Raw genomic sequence first — 14,641 nt, 5'->3', positions numbered from 1 at the left:
TATTAAGATAATTGTGACTATGAAAGTGTTTAACGATGTTTGTTATTCAGTGTCTAATAACGCAATGATAGAACACATTTTGCAGCAAGATGTGTTTGACAATTATAAAATGCAACTTATTAAAAGCATAATTGTAATTTACGTTAATTTGCGTTTATTCCATGAGTCGCAAGTGCGCTACCGATTCAATACACCAAGATTATATTAAGTTTACAAAATTAATTCATTTTAAACATCAATAAAAATTATTTTCTTGTGTAATAATGTATATATTAATATTTATTTAACATTTCACTATTCCTATATAATATCATTTATGACAGTTCTTGTCACCTATTGTTCTTCACATCACACTATGGTATATATTGCTTACCTAGAGTATCTGTCACTTTCGACGCATGCGCAGAAAGGACGAGTATCACTTGTATATCTTCTCTCTCGCAAATACTTTGGACACACTTTTAATGCCAAGAGAGACATCTAGACATAGTATAGATAGACCAAGCATGCTATATATAGGCAATGGCGACATGTGCGAGTAAGAAGAAACAACACTTGATTTTTTTCTTTTTCTAATAGAAGAAGGTAGAGGAAACATCAAGTGGGAACTGTATATGATCCCTATCATAGACAGTTCCCACTTAATGTTTCCTTCACCTTTTTATGATGGATTCGGAATACTTCTCGGTTTAGTTACATGGCAGCCAACATAGAAAAAAAAAGCTAAACTATTACTGTTCGGAATGTACTCAGAATAAAAGATATTACATTAGATACTATTACACACGAGATCCTTGAATCATATTCTAATGATTTGATCTAGGAGTCGATCATATAACTTTTCCCCTAGGGCGGAAACGTGAAAAGTGAAAAGTTTCATGTGAACTTACGATCATGTATGATTTTGCGGGATCATGTAACTCTCTCAAACGTGAAAATGTAAAATTTTTCACGTGAATTTTTTTGCCATATACTTTGATGACGGAAAGGCGGAAATCTAGGGAATTAATAAATATGCTTCAGAATTAGAGAAGATTAGGGCTGCATTAGGATTAAGTATACGTAGTACATATATAATTGGTTATTAAAAGATATATATAATACTGTATCAATAAAATAATTTTCATTAGCTATAAAACCTATGAAACTATGTTTCATGATTTCACTTTCCACGCATCCAAGCTACATACATAATCGCTGTACGTGAAAAGTTTCATGTGAAATGTCAAGATGTGAAAAATAAAAAGTAAAAAGTGAAAAATAAAAAGTGAAAAATTTCATGTAAAGTTACATGATTGACCCCCTAATTTTAATGAGATGATAAAGCAATACTCTAGGACATTACTTTTTTATGGGTTTATCTTCATTATCAGGGATGCCAGAATGAGATTTCAGGAGAGGAATGCATTTCATAATTTGGGAATTCAAAACGAATTATTTTTTAAAATGTCTAAAAAACGGCATACAGAATGTTTAAAAGACATCTTGTAAGACATCTAAAAAGTAAGTATAGACATTTAAATGACATCTCGTAAGTCGTAAAAAATCAGAACATAAGACATCTTTCTCTATATCTTTTTGGACGTCCCAAAAGATGTTAGAATGCCTTTTAGTCGTTTTTTAAGAGATTTCAATGTTCAATGAGTATCATTTAAGAATGATTTTTATACAACTTTTAGAATGCTACTAAAAATTAATAAACGGATTCGACTTTATGTCCGTAAGAAAAGAAAATATACGTATATTCTTCATATACATTAACATTGAATCAACGTTTTAAAAACGCTAAGTTGCAACTATGCTGATGTTGAATCAATATTGATCAACACTGAATCAATGTTAAACGTTATTGCGTAAATGTAAAAATGTCCGCGAATGATTTATACTTGTAATGTCTACGTCTGATGGACATTGACACAAAATTATTTCAATGTTAAATCTATGTTGATGGAACATTGATACATATCGATATGACATAGATTTTAGGTTTTTAAATTACTCTTCCACGATTTTACATATATTTCACTTTTATAATGCAATTTTAAATTGTCTACTATTACTAATTTATATATGAAAATGTGATATAATATAGCAAAATAAAACATAATTTAGTACAAATGAGAAAAATAAGAGGCATATAAGCCAAACCGAATCTTCTTGCTTGAAAAATTTTTGTTTATTGAAGTAACAACATTAAGCATTTCGACCTGTATTAGGTTATCTTCAATAACATCTGAGGGAAAACGTAGAATATATAAATCTTAAAACAAATTTGTGTTACATACATTAAAATGAGATATTGCTATTGAACTTACATAGATCAATCAAAAAGACATAAAAAAAGTCTCTAGTCACTTGCTCCCAACATGAACAGATAGAAACATGACAAAGATCAGGTCAGACAAATGCCCAAAGATATTCTTAGTAGTCTAAATTATATAAAAACCAATTAAAGTGCTAAATCACACAAATCATCAAAACGTATTAAAATTAGTCAGATAAAAAAAAATCACAAATAGTCAAAAACTAAAAAATCGGAGGTTGGAAAAATAAAAGAATAAAAATAAAAATAAATAAGAAATAAATAAATAAAAAATAAAAATTATTATGTTGAATTATAAAATTATAAAATCATTATGTTTATAAAAATGAGTGAATAAATATCCATGAGCGAAAAGTCGAGTAGTCTGTATCAAATAGTAATCATTACTGTTGTCAGAAAGACGTGTAAAACAAACCGATACAGGATTGAAGGAAGAAGACAAGAAAAGGAATAGAAGAAGGGGAAAGAGAAAAAAATGTGTGTGATGGAGACGGAACAATAAGAAGGAGGAAAGAAGAAGTTAAATCAGGGATAACTGGTTAAGGACAGGTAGATAATTGTCAGGCAAAAGATTCGTGTCGCTCTGTTTATTGAGACCGTGTTGTTTTTGATGTAAAAAAATTTCAATAAAAATTTAATAAATTGGCGACCTTTCTTGTCTGATTTCAGAAAAAAATTTTAATGAATATTTATGTATATACATACATATATGCATATTCAATGTTGTAGCAACAATCAATGTTGTTAAGTGTTGTTTTACAATGTTGAAAAGCCAACACAGATTAGATGTAAAAGAAACATCCGCACATCTATATGAAACATTACAACGTCTCATCAACATTTTTTCAATCTTATGTGCTGTATGGGGTGGTTAAGGAACGATCCTTTCTTTCAAAATATCAATTCTCGAAGTATTGATTCTTCCGGGGCAACGACGAGCGGATCGCCGCTCGGTCGTAACAATATGTATATATATGTGTATATAAATAAAAATATGTGTATAAGTAAATATAAGTAAATATAAATAAATATAAGTAAATATATACATATATGTAAATATATGTATATATTTCTCTATATTTCTTTTCTTTTATATATATAAAATTTCTATTTATAATTACTTTATTTTATATATACTCAGATTTATTTTTTAAATTTTATATACACATGTATAGTTAAAAAATAAAGTTAATATTTTGCACGCAATAACTCAATATACTTTTATAAACTTATAATCTAATTTTATCAATCATTTATTATCAATCATTTTTAAATACCCATTGTCTTTTTATCTTTCTTTTAAAAATTTAATTACTTTTTCTGTATTATAATCCAATTTATAAAAATTTATATAATTTATATTGTCTATATAAAAAAAGTTTACGTAAACATTATGAAAGAATACATAAATAATTCATATAGATAATTCATATATTCATATGTAATTTTTCAATTTACGGGATAACTTTGATCGACAATTTTCGAAATTCCTGATTTTTGCAATTTGATTTGAAATCCAATAGAAATTTGAAATCCAATAGAATCCAACAGAAATCCAACTTTGAGATACCGATTCTTAGATTTTTGAAAAAATCTTGATAAAACAACTTTGCCAATTATAATTACAATTTATTATAATTTCTTACTTTGTAAATTTTTGAAAATTTCAATTTTCGTGATTAATTTACGAAAATTGTAAATTCCTATGAATTAAATCGTGATTCTGTTAATACTTTTAAATTTTAGACATTGCAAGTCTTTTTTTTGCCATGTCTCTTTGTCTTGAAGATTTTATTATCGGTGTCACAAGAAAAAAAAGAACAATAAAGTTTTTTTATTTCATATGTTTAATCTGTTTGTCATAATGATACATAATTCGAAAATATACTCTTTGACAAAAAGCATGTATATTTGTGCGTTAGAAAACGATGGATCTACCTTGAATAAAAATATGTATCTATGAATCGTCGTCCTAATAGAGAAACGACGAAACAATCACTTTAATCAGATAATGTTCAGTGCCTATTTTAAAAAAATATGCATATAACGTATATAGCCAAGTTATATATATCGCCGTTTGATTTGTTTTTTCTTCTTATAGCGTGACTGCAATTATGTTCTATGCGAAAAGCAGACACTTGCGTAGACGATAGCGAACAATACGTCTTCGGCTTATCGATCAGTTCTACAGCATCTTTGAATGTTATCAACTTATAATGTAATTAGACTAGTTTGCACACTTGAGATTGCTTATCCGTATTTTAATATATTTTGTTGTATTGATTAATAAATAAACACAAATCGTTGATAGATTAGAAAGTAGTATTATAATTAAATCATTAATTGTATATTTATCTTTCCAAATCGATAAACTTTTTAAATAATGTTTAGAGATTCTATAATTTCCTGTTTTCTCGCATATATTTTGTATAATATGATTGTAAAAAATGTTTTTGTAATTCGAAGCTGAGTTCTCTTTTCCGCAGAACTGTCGATAAGTCGACAACAAATTCCATCGAATTTTTCTCTTCGTGGCCATAGGAATTCTCAGGATGATTATTGCCCGACCATGATCTCATACTCGGAGAAGGAGATCTCGGAACCATCGTAAGGTATGTAACATACACTATGAGAAGGCTGCACCTTGCCGATAGTCACAGAGCCCTCGTGATTTACGCGGCCGACGAATAGCGGCTCGCCATCTTCGGTTTCGCCTCCCGGAATCGCGTTTGGTGGGATATTGCCGCCACTTACCGGTACCCACTGGGGTCTGCAGCCGCAAAGAACCTACAACAAGAATTCTTTGTAAACTACTTTGAAAATCCGCAAATTAGACTGCAAACGTAGTCTTGTGATGATAAAATCGATTCTTCTAAAAACTTCTTTTCGGAAAAATCTTGGTAAAATTCTTGTTACCTGGTAGTCAGTCTTTCCATGTTCAGCGCCACCCCAGGCGACGTAGCACACGGAATGGCTAGGCTTCACCTTGCCGGGGATGAGAGCACCCTCGTGGTGAGCCCTTCCAACGAACAGAGGCTCCCCATCATTTCCACCCTCAATTGCGTCAGGTGGTACCATCCCGCCGGACGCGTCGCACCAACATACGCTTCCTGCATCGAGACCGCGGACTTCCAATGGTGCGGATGGCGTCGTGCTAGGATCTACAATTATGTCCTTATATTCAATGACGCAAAAAGAATAAAAAAAGTTAAAATTATAACGAATAAAAGATATTGAAAATTAGCGGTGCAACAATTTTCCATCCAATTAAGCCATATCCAATCCATCATCCATCTACATTTGCGTACACAAGTAATGTCTTAAAATAAAATAAAATTTCATGCGGTTAATGAGAGTGCCCATTTAAAGAATAATTGAAAAGTGAAAATAAAAAACAAGCGACATTGGTAATTAATAAAAACGCCGGTGAAAAATTGTACGCCTGAAGCTGCTTGATTTTGGGAAAGGTTTCCAAAACCCAAGTTTCAAATATGTGCATGTGCATGAGAGCGTAATACAGATTTACGTCGCAATCAAGCGTAATAAGATTTGAATATCATTCGGTGATCTCGAGATCGCGTCGACGTGGTATCGAATTTATCAGTCGTTAAATTACGACGGATAAAAAGGGATGATTCTCAGCATTGACACCGATCTCGGGAGTCGCCGGAGACGTTCAGAAAGATCATTACATTTTTTTTGACCGGTAGCAATTGCGGGATAATGTTCGAAATGGAGTTTCCAGTTTCCGGTTGCACCCCAACCGGTGCGCACCCCCACATAGCTCACACCGATGGGATTCGGATCTCGCCATTCCATAAGGACGGCGCCGTTCGGACCACCCGATCTGACCGTGATGAGACCCTCGAGCCACGTGATCGAGAATCTCTTATGTTCGCGATCGCTGAGAAGATTTGGCGTCTCCACGCGCACCTAATGAGTCGCAAAATTTCCCACGTGAGAGCAAAGACGTATATGCATTGGAATACGTCTTTAACATTTTAATGCTTAATTAATCTGATATGCATTAGATAATCATTTCGAACCTTATCAGGCTGCTTGCGATCGTATCTAATAACCGACGCCATGTTTTCCCACCCGCCGAGCATGATCTCGTACATGGGACTCGATTCGCCCTTCCGGTCTGTTAGTGCAATGTGCCCGTTGCTCTTAGCTTTCACGTCGATCAGCACTGAGCCGCTTCGCACGGCATGAAACTTGTATTGTAGCTTGTTAGGAGTGTTCAAAGATTTACGACCTTGTCATCGAGCGAAAAAAAAAGATTAAAGAATAATTACCAATTAAAAATTCGAGACAAACTGTATTATAACAATTTCACTGTGTATTGCATATATTAATGTAATTGATAACAAAATAAACAATTAGTCAAAATAACAAAATAAGAGTGTTTATTTAAATAATGAATACAAAGATTGGTATTTATAATAAAAAGAATTATGTCATAATAAAATAATAAAATAATTATGTATACACTATTTTTGATAGACTTCTTTTTGAATTAAAGGAACGATATTTTACTAGATATTTTATCTCATGTGATTTTTATTATTTAATTTGATATACATTTCAGTTACCGAAAGCTAGAGAAAGCAGTGAAATAAATAAACCTAGAATATCAATCGATGTGTGCATGTGTGTGCGTGAATGGTTGAAAGGGAATCAATCGTGCCTACAGTGTCTCTAATCTATCAGAGTTAAACGTGCTATGTATATCGATGCAATGGATTAATAAATATTTTATATGGATCTGTCAAATGTAAAACTCGTATACAGCACCGAGTTTCCATGAAAGAAACGTTTTTAATCCATCGATTACGTATGGAAGAGCAACACGTGCTAGAATGGCATCAAACGTATTCAAATAGAAAAGCGGAATCTACGGGACGTCACGTGCGATTACGTCACATTTTTGCAGGAATCTCTAATACAGTTTTTGCTCTAATACATTACGTACAACCACCAGAACCGCCGCCGCAGCAAATAGCTGTGCGAATATCGCGATGCGTTAGCAGCAGATCGGCCGACAATCCGAAAGAATGCCAAAAAGAGAATCAAAAAATCAGAAAGTATCAAGATCAATCTTACGGTAATATCTACGGAAATATATGAGAAGCTTTTGATCAATCTACTATAAAGATAATCAAGCTACGAGTTTTCTCTATTATTTCTACCTTGTGACTACGGACATCTATGTTATCTGTAAAATAAGTCAAAGGTCATAAGAAGAGAATACCGATAGCTACGAAAGAAAAGTTCTGGAAAGAAGTAAATGTGTATCCTTAAAGCGAGAATAAGAGAAAAAGTTCTGATTACTACCTTCGATGAGCCAGTCACCAGTAGCACCCCAGGCGGTGCAAACGCCGAAATAACCGATTCCGAATGGTTCGGGATCGGCATAGGTCAGGAAAGGAGCCGACTCGCCTTCCTTGCCTACCGTGAGAATACCGTTGTCCCACCTGTGAATTTTGCAAAGTGGAAGAAATAGTATGTAAAATTGGTATTTGATACGGTGATAATTAGTATGAGATCCGGGATTCTCGATGCTTGAGGGTGAGATGAATAAAACACGATATACAATAATATATATTAATATAATATATATATATATATATATATATATATATATATATCGCTGAACAATTAATTTAATGATTGTTTAATGAATCTGGCAAGCAAGATGGCTACCTGATCCAAAAGCCGCGATATTCATCCGCATTTAGGATGCCGGGCGTTTCCGTTTCCGCCACATCCGGTTTCGTTCTGTTCTTGCGCACGACGGACTTGCTGTTGCGCCATCCTCCGATAAAAACCTGAGAAGAAGAACACAATTTTCAATTCAACGCTCTCTTGCATTATTTAATTACTATGACGGAGCACAAAAGCACCGTCATAGAGCTGAAGCTTGTCATGTGCAAGCCAGAATCTGATGAAATCTGTGGCTCGAAAGAATATCCGGTTATACTCAGATATCCTGTGCAGAAATAAAAATTATGTACCGAGAAGAGAAACTAAAATCTCACCTCGTACATTGGATCCCCCTCCTGAGGTCCCGTGGTAAGAGCGATGTGGGCATCGTTCGACGCTTTTATCCGAAATTGGATTTGTCCGGCCGTTACAGGATAGAAGTGATACTCCAATTTGTCTTCAGTGGAAAGAGCTGGAAAACAAAAAGTTGCGTGCAATTTGGACAAGTATCGCAAATCAAATAATTTGCTCCGTATTACGCGTGGGTGATAAATCAATTAGGATAGCAATTAACTGTGATTTGCAAATTATCGATCTAACATCTCGGTGGATGTTCTTCATGTCATAGAGAAACGCGTCGATGCCGAATAGCGAGACATTTCGACGCCAGACCGACCCTAGCAATTCGTCAAGCGGTCAAGAAAGTAGGACAATGCAAGACTCGATCGATATCGCGCGCTGGCGGTGATAATCATACACGTGGCATCTCGTTTACGTTACATCTCGCAATTCGATTCATAATATTTTAATGATGGGCTTGCAAAGGTCATTCGATATAATCGGATTACGTGTGCGCACGCAAGGAAAATCCGCGCCATATGGTTTTAAAAGCTCGTAAAAACAACGCGCGTTATCAATTGACGACAATGCGAGGACATGTTATTGTCATTTACAATCGTTGACATAAAAAAGGAACTTGCGCGCAGTCATAAAAATAGATACATAATCTAGCAATAATTTTGATACTGCATGCGAGATTCCGAATCATTCTCCATTATATTTTCGAATCGATCGAATTATGCGACCATAAATCTTCGTTCGTGCATGACACGTTTAATAAGCGACATAATTTTCTATCGAGACATCGAGATCCATTCGTCTAAAGAGTTGAATAAACGCTAATTCTTGATTCAGTAAAATCACGTTTCTATGATTGTAATAAACCGGAATTCTAATAAATCGGAATCGGATTTCTACAAAACTAACAATAATCAACGTGATCACTGTTGATTCTTTTATTTCTGAATATTTTTTTATTCTTCAATTTTCGATACAGATAGGGCAACGGAAGCCTTTAAATAATAATTAATAATTTCTATAATTAACTTTTACACAGCGCCCGATGAATCATTAATGTTCGCGCGAGAGTTACAGCCCATTATTTCCGAGGTCGCGCAAAAAACGCGATAGTGCGACTGATTTTCTTATCTGTTTTTCTTTTTCTTTCGTTTTTCCTATTTCACTCAAAATGCGCGTAAATTAAATGTGTGCGTCGGGGCGAACGTAACGATTATAAATAGACGACGAATATGTGTGGTCAGCTTACAACGCTGACATCATACGCGATGTCAGAGAAAGGTATTGCAAGGTGCTTGGCATAGGTCTCGCCTCGAAGATCACGAGAAATTCAAAGATCCTTAGACTATGCATTGCGTCGAATATATTGTCAATACTAAAATCGAGATCGTCGTCGAGCGTACCAGGTCTAACGTCATCGTGCTGATGTCATTCTTATTTCGATACCAATTACTTCACATTACACGACGTCCGCGATCCAGAACGCGACCACCGCGCGCGACGATCCTCTGATATGTCTAGCCACGATATCGCACAAAAAAAAAATAGAAGTAGTTGATCGAAGCACTCGATAAGAGTGCCGACATCCATTAATCTAATTGTAATTAGACTTCTCTTCCAAAGATTAGCTAATCATTTCAATTCACGCGGCGCGCTAGTAATTATGCGAGTGGATAGGAACAGTTTTAAACATTTCAGGTTGAACATAATTATACTTTTATCGCTCATGAAAAGATCTCACCGACGTTTCTAAGTTTCATAGTCGCTCAAATCGTGTTAATTTCGCGTGGCAAATTGATTAGCTTGTATAATGTGGGTCGTGCTTCTTCTCCAGTTAACATAACAACGCGAAAATTAGAGTTATTGAGTCAATTCGTATTGCGTAACTACGAATACCATTGGTACATCCATATTCGCTCTTAAGTGGCCCGTGCGAGCAAATTTCCAAATTTGACCTTTTGTAAAATTTTTTTTATATCAGAGATAAATCATATCATTTAATAATCTAATTCTCTGAAACCCTGAACGATCAGTTGACACATTTCTTTTTCAACCGCGATGTGATTCGAGACGCGATGAATTCTGGAACTGAACCGGATGACACCAGGAAAAAATAATGCCCGTGATAACGTCCGAGCGGCTTCACGTATTAAATAGCTGCGCGCTGATTAATTCTGTACGGTAAATCGCGGCCGATAGCTCGACGCAACGGTATGTAGAACTATTCGTGGAGCCATTCGCCATCGTGCTGCCATTGACCTCGCATGGCAACTGTCGTTGCTTTGCCGGCAAGATGGACCATGGCGTGAATGTGCAACGCGTTCTATCGCGATCATTGAAACTTGGCTACAACAGATGCTCTCAGTGCCAATCTGCCACCTGCCGCGGGTCACACGATCCTTCCCGAATTTTCCTGGTAGTATTAAGTATATCTTTCGAAACGAAGGCACTTTGTCTATAAAACTTATTTGAATAATATTTAAATAACTCTGAGGAATGCTTTTGCAACTCGCGATTAATTCTTAACTAAACATTTTTTTAATTATCATATTATTTTCAGTTAATGTAAAATACTCTTATTTTTCAAGCGAAATTTTCCAATCTCGTCTAATCTCGATTATATATAACAAAAAAGCAATGCACACGAGTTTCGAAGGATAATTGATGATTTATCTTAAAATTTTCAATGGACAAAGCTTTGTCTATGTGATCTCGTAAAGAGAGACTTACGTGACGTGAAAGGGCTCAGTTAACGGGCAGAGGTTATGCGTAATTAGAGTCACGCAAAAGACCGTTCCAATTTCACGGTAAGATGAATGGGAAAAGTGTCCATTCTCGGATTTTCAAAACGTTCCCAAGCTTGAACGATATCCGAGGAAGTTGTTCGAGGCACGAAGATGAAACGATAATAAATAGAGAGAATAAGACAATTCCACATTGTAAACACGATGCGTTAAATGCGTTAATCTAAGAATATTAAAGAATTATAAAGAATCGAATTTTTAAAGAGACAAACTGCAAAAATTATTCGCAGTTGATGATGATTGAGTCTCGGAGGCGGCAAGCATTGCGAAATGCAATCTGGAAGTCGGATTACACAAGGACGCGGAGGGATCGCATTCTTATGACGTGATCGTGAACTATGAAGCTGTTACATGCCTGATGGAGAACTCATCGTCGGATTTATTTTCGCACTGTCTTCATAATTATCATATACAATAATTGCAAGTTTCTAGTATTAATTCCTACTTGTGATAAATCTTGAAAAATGAAAATTCTTTTGACGTCACGATGATCATTTAAATGTGATAAAAATTACACACAACACACACACACACACACACACACACACACACACACACGCGCGCGCGCGCGCGCGCACGTACGCACGCACGCACGCACGCACGCACGCACGCACGCACGCACGCACGCACGCACGCACGCACGCACGCACGCACGCACGCACGCACGCAACAAACACGCATACCAATGTGTTCGTCCTATGATTCAAGATGTGATTACAAATAGAAGCCGAAATACTTTGTTTCGGCTTCTATTTGTATCGTTTCAAAATATCTTGTTGAATGTTGATGATTGAAAATACGATATTTCGAAACCATAAACGAACATTTCTCCTGAATTTGACACGTGGCATTTTTTTTTCGGAGCAGATTGATTCAGAAATGCGGCAGCTGCAGATGCTTCCCTTTTATATCGAGTCTACAATTGTCCATAAAATTTCAAAGATCGCTCGAATGATCATAGAGCAACGGAACGCCGGCCGGCTTGTCAAACCGGCAGCCGCGCCCCAGCTCTATATTTAGAGAGAGCTTCTTGAAAAAAAAGGTATAATGGTTTCTCTTCTTAGGAGGAGAGTCATTTATTACTTTTTCCTGGAAACTTTTTACTTTCAAATTATAAAACGGTATATTAAATTTGATGAGCAAAAATCGAAAAGAAAGACTCTTTTAATCCACTTGCGAAACAACAAAGGCGCGAAATGAAATTTGGATATTGACATTAAAATTCTTATTTTCGAATAATATCAATTCCAATTCCGCTGTATAATGTTATGTAATATGTTAGCCTTCTGTTCAAATAGCTGCCTTGAAATAGTCAAGACGTAGTAATGAATAATGGAATAAATTAAACGAGTAGCGACAAGAATTGAATAACATTAGAATTGTATGACATTAGAAAGAGAGACAGAGAATTAGAACAAATTGTTCTTATTATATACGCTTAGAACTTGCTTAAATTAAATAGATATATGAAAATTATATAATAATATTACTATATACAGTAATATATACACCGACGATATACATAGTAGTAATAATATTACTATATATATATATATATAAAATATTACTATATACTGTATTACATAATTGTTTAATATAATAGAATATAATACAGAAAGATGTAGATTATATGAGTAATGAGATTATAATTGTAATATTATAACATATGTTATAAATATATTAAAAAATATAAATTATATATAGCATTTAAAGTATCGAATATAAGTATGAAACATTGCAACTTACAGACAGCCATGTCGCTTCTGCGATTATAAATGTAAAATCCAGCGAGAGAGAAGATGAGAAAAGCACGATATACACACTACGAAGACGGAATTCGTACTGCGACGCGATCGCGGCGCGCGGAATTTTGACGTCTTTGCCAATGTACCGAACGTAGCCTGGCGCATGCGCGATGTTTAGGTGCGGCGCGCAAATGTGCTATACGTGAACGGTAATTAACGAGTGGAATGAGTCACACATATCGGCGCGACGTAGATTCACGGATAGAATTCCGTTGATGCCCTCTCTATACTTCAGAGAGATTCTCGATCCGATCCGATTAATCATTGACGCAAAAGAATCGTCAGATGTACTACTGTGTGACGATTCAAATCGTTGCTCTTATAAAATTAATGATTTCACGTTTTGTTATCGTTTCTCAGACAATGAACGTTTGGATCATCCATATTTATCACTCACCGATTGTGTATTGCATTTACACGACAAAAGTTTATTATGCATGATCGGTGAATCACGAGATCGCAATTTATTTCTTTTTAAGTGATGAATTGTTATTATTATAAGCGCTTATTCATTACGAAACAAACAACGAATGGCATATGTCGTTGTTAGATGATGATTTCATTTGGACGTATGTACTAGCAGTCTTTATCGGATAGACGAATTTTTCGCGTTTGATGACCTTACAAGTATGACGTGGCGAGTTGATGATACTTAATAATAACTATGAAATAATAAATTTTCATGTGAGCTTCCACGAGCTTCTACTCTGTTTGATGATTAGATCTCTGCGAATAATATCAAATAGAATGATTCACGTGAATCATTTAAAGTGCATAGGTCGAATCATGACATCAAATATATAAATATCTTTTTATATGCACGAATATCTCTTCCTATTTATAATAATTGTATATCTGGCAATGCACCTGTAATTGGTGTACAAGTGTTATCAATTAGATAATCTAATTAATTTTAATCTGAGTTTAATTCATGTTTTATCTTTTTCTAATTTATAGAATTAACGAAAGATGAAAAGTAAATTAAATCGAGATTAAAGTTAAATTACATTGATAAAAATGGACTTAAAAGACTTTTGCAAGAAGGCGTAACTTGAAAAATTTGAGTAACATAATTGTTATCGTTGAATAGTAAATAACGGATGATTACCGGTTACCAACAATTGTTACTGAGAAATCCTGATAGATTTTATTTTCCGACGTTGACCTTCTATAGGTAAGAACCATTACTAGTAGGTAAAATTTAAAAAATTAACACAGAAGATTATTGTGATGAGAATTCTTTTTTTATATATCCTAAATACCAATAATAATTTTTATTTAATAAAATATTGTTATTTCCAGTAGAATTTGTGAAATATTAAAAATATCTTTGTATTTATTGTCGTCGCATCTTCACTGGCAGCATTATACAATGCGTGCGATTGCGAGATTGGAAATCATTTATTTATAACATATTACAAAAAATTGTATGTGAAAATTGTGTCCACGGAAACTAATAGTGGCCATATGTGTTCCGAAGCATGCGAAGATATATAATCGCAGCTTTTCGTAAAATAATTAGCTTTTCATTTACTTCTGTTAAAACTAAACTGCTAAATGTTCATTTTTACAGTTTTACAATTGACCTTATTTAATTTTCAACATTGTGTTGGCAATTTTCGCACAATATGACATTTGAATGTAAT

General features: G+C 34.4%; 1 protein-coding gene and 1 long non-coding RNA gene across 4 annotated transcripts; one reads left to right on the top strand and one right to left on the bottom strand.

Annotated features, from left to right (window-relative positions):
• Window positions 1-2,972, top strand: LOC105424619 (uncharacterized). The gene is made up of 2 exons (XR_967543.2): window positions 1-1,503; window positions 2,720-2,972. It is a non-coding gene; the product is annotated as an uncharacterized LOC105424619 (long non-coding RNA).
• A 1,402-nt stretch (window positions 2,973-4,374) lies between these two features.
• On the bottom strand, window positions 4,375-13,096 carry LOC105424622 (uncharacterized). Of its 3 annotated transcripts, XM_089080657.1 has the most exons (9): window positions 12,937-13,096; window positions 8,365-8,501; window positions 8,030-8,154; window positions 7,661-7,800; window positions 7,299-7,328; window positions 6,370-6,581; window positions 6,016-6,256; window positions 5,240-5,484; window positions 4,375-5,110 (listed from the first exon to the last, which is right to left on the bottom strand). In XM_089080657.1, exons 1-9 carry the CDS (start codon window positions 12,944-12,946, stop codon window positions 4,880-4,882), a joined length of 1,371 nt encoding a protein of 456 aa, XP_088936783.1. In that variant the 5' UTR covers window positions 12,947-13,096; the 3' UTR covers window positions 4,375-4,879. The 3 variants fall into 3 exon arrangements, with proteins under 3 accessions (XP_088936783.1, XP_088936784.1, XP_088936785.1); XM_089080658.1 differs by lacking the exon at window positions 7,299-7,328; XM_089080659.1 differs by lacking the exons at window positions 6,016-6,256; window positions 6,370-6,581 and having other exon boundaries at window positions 12,937-13,095.
• Between the last annotated feature and the right edge of the window lie 1,545 nt (window positions 13,097-14,641).

Source organism: Pogonomyrmex barbatus, unplaced genomic scaffold, assembly GCF_055798465.1.
Source record: "Pogonomyrmex barbatus isolate J1 unplaced genomic scaffold, ASM5579846v1 scaffold4, whole genome shotgun sequence".
Lineage (NCBI taxonomy): Eukaryota > Metazoa > Arthropoda > Insecta > Hymenoptera > Formicidae > Pogonomyrmex > Pogonomyrmex barbatus.
Note: the sequence above shows the minus strand (reverse complement) of the source record. Positions and strands in the feature narration are given on the sequence as shown.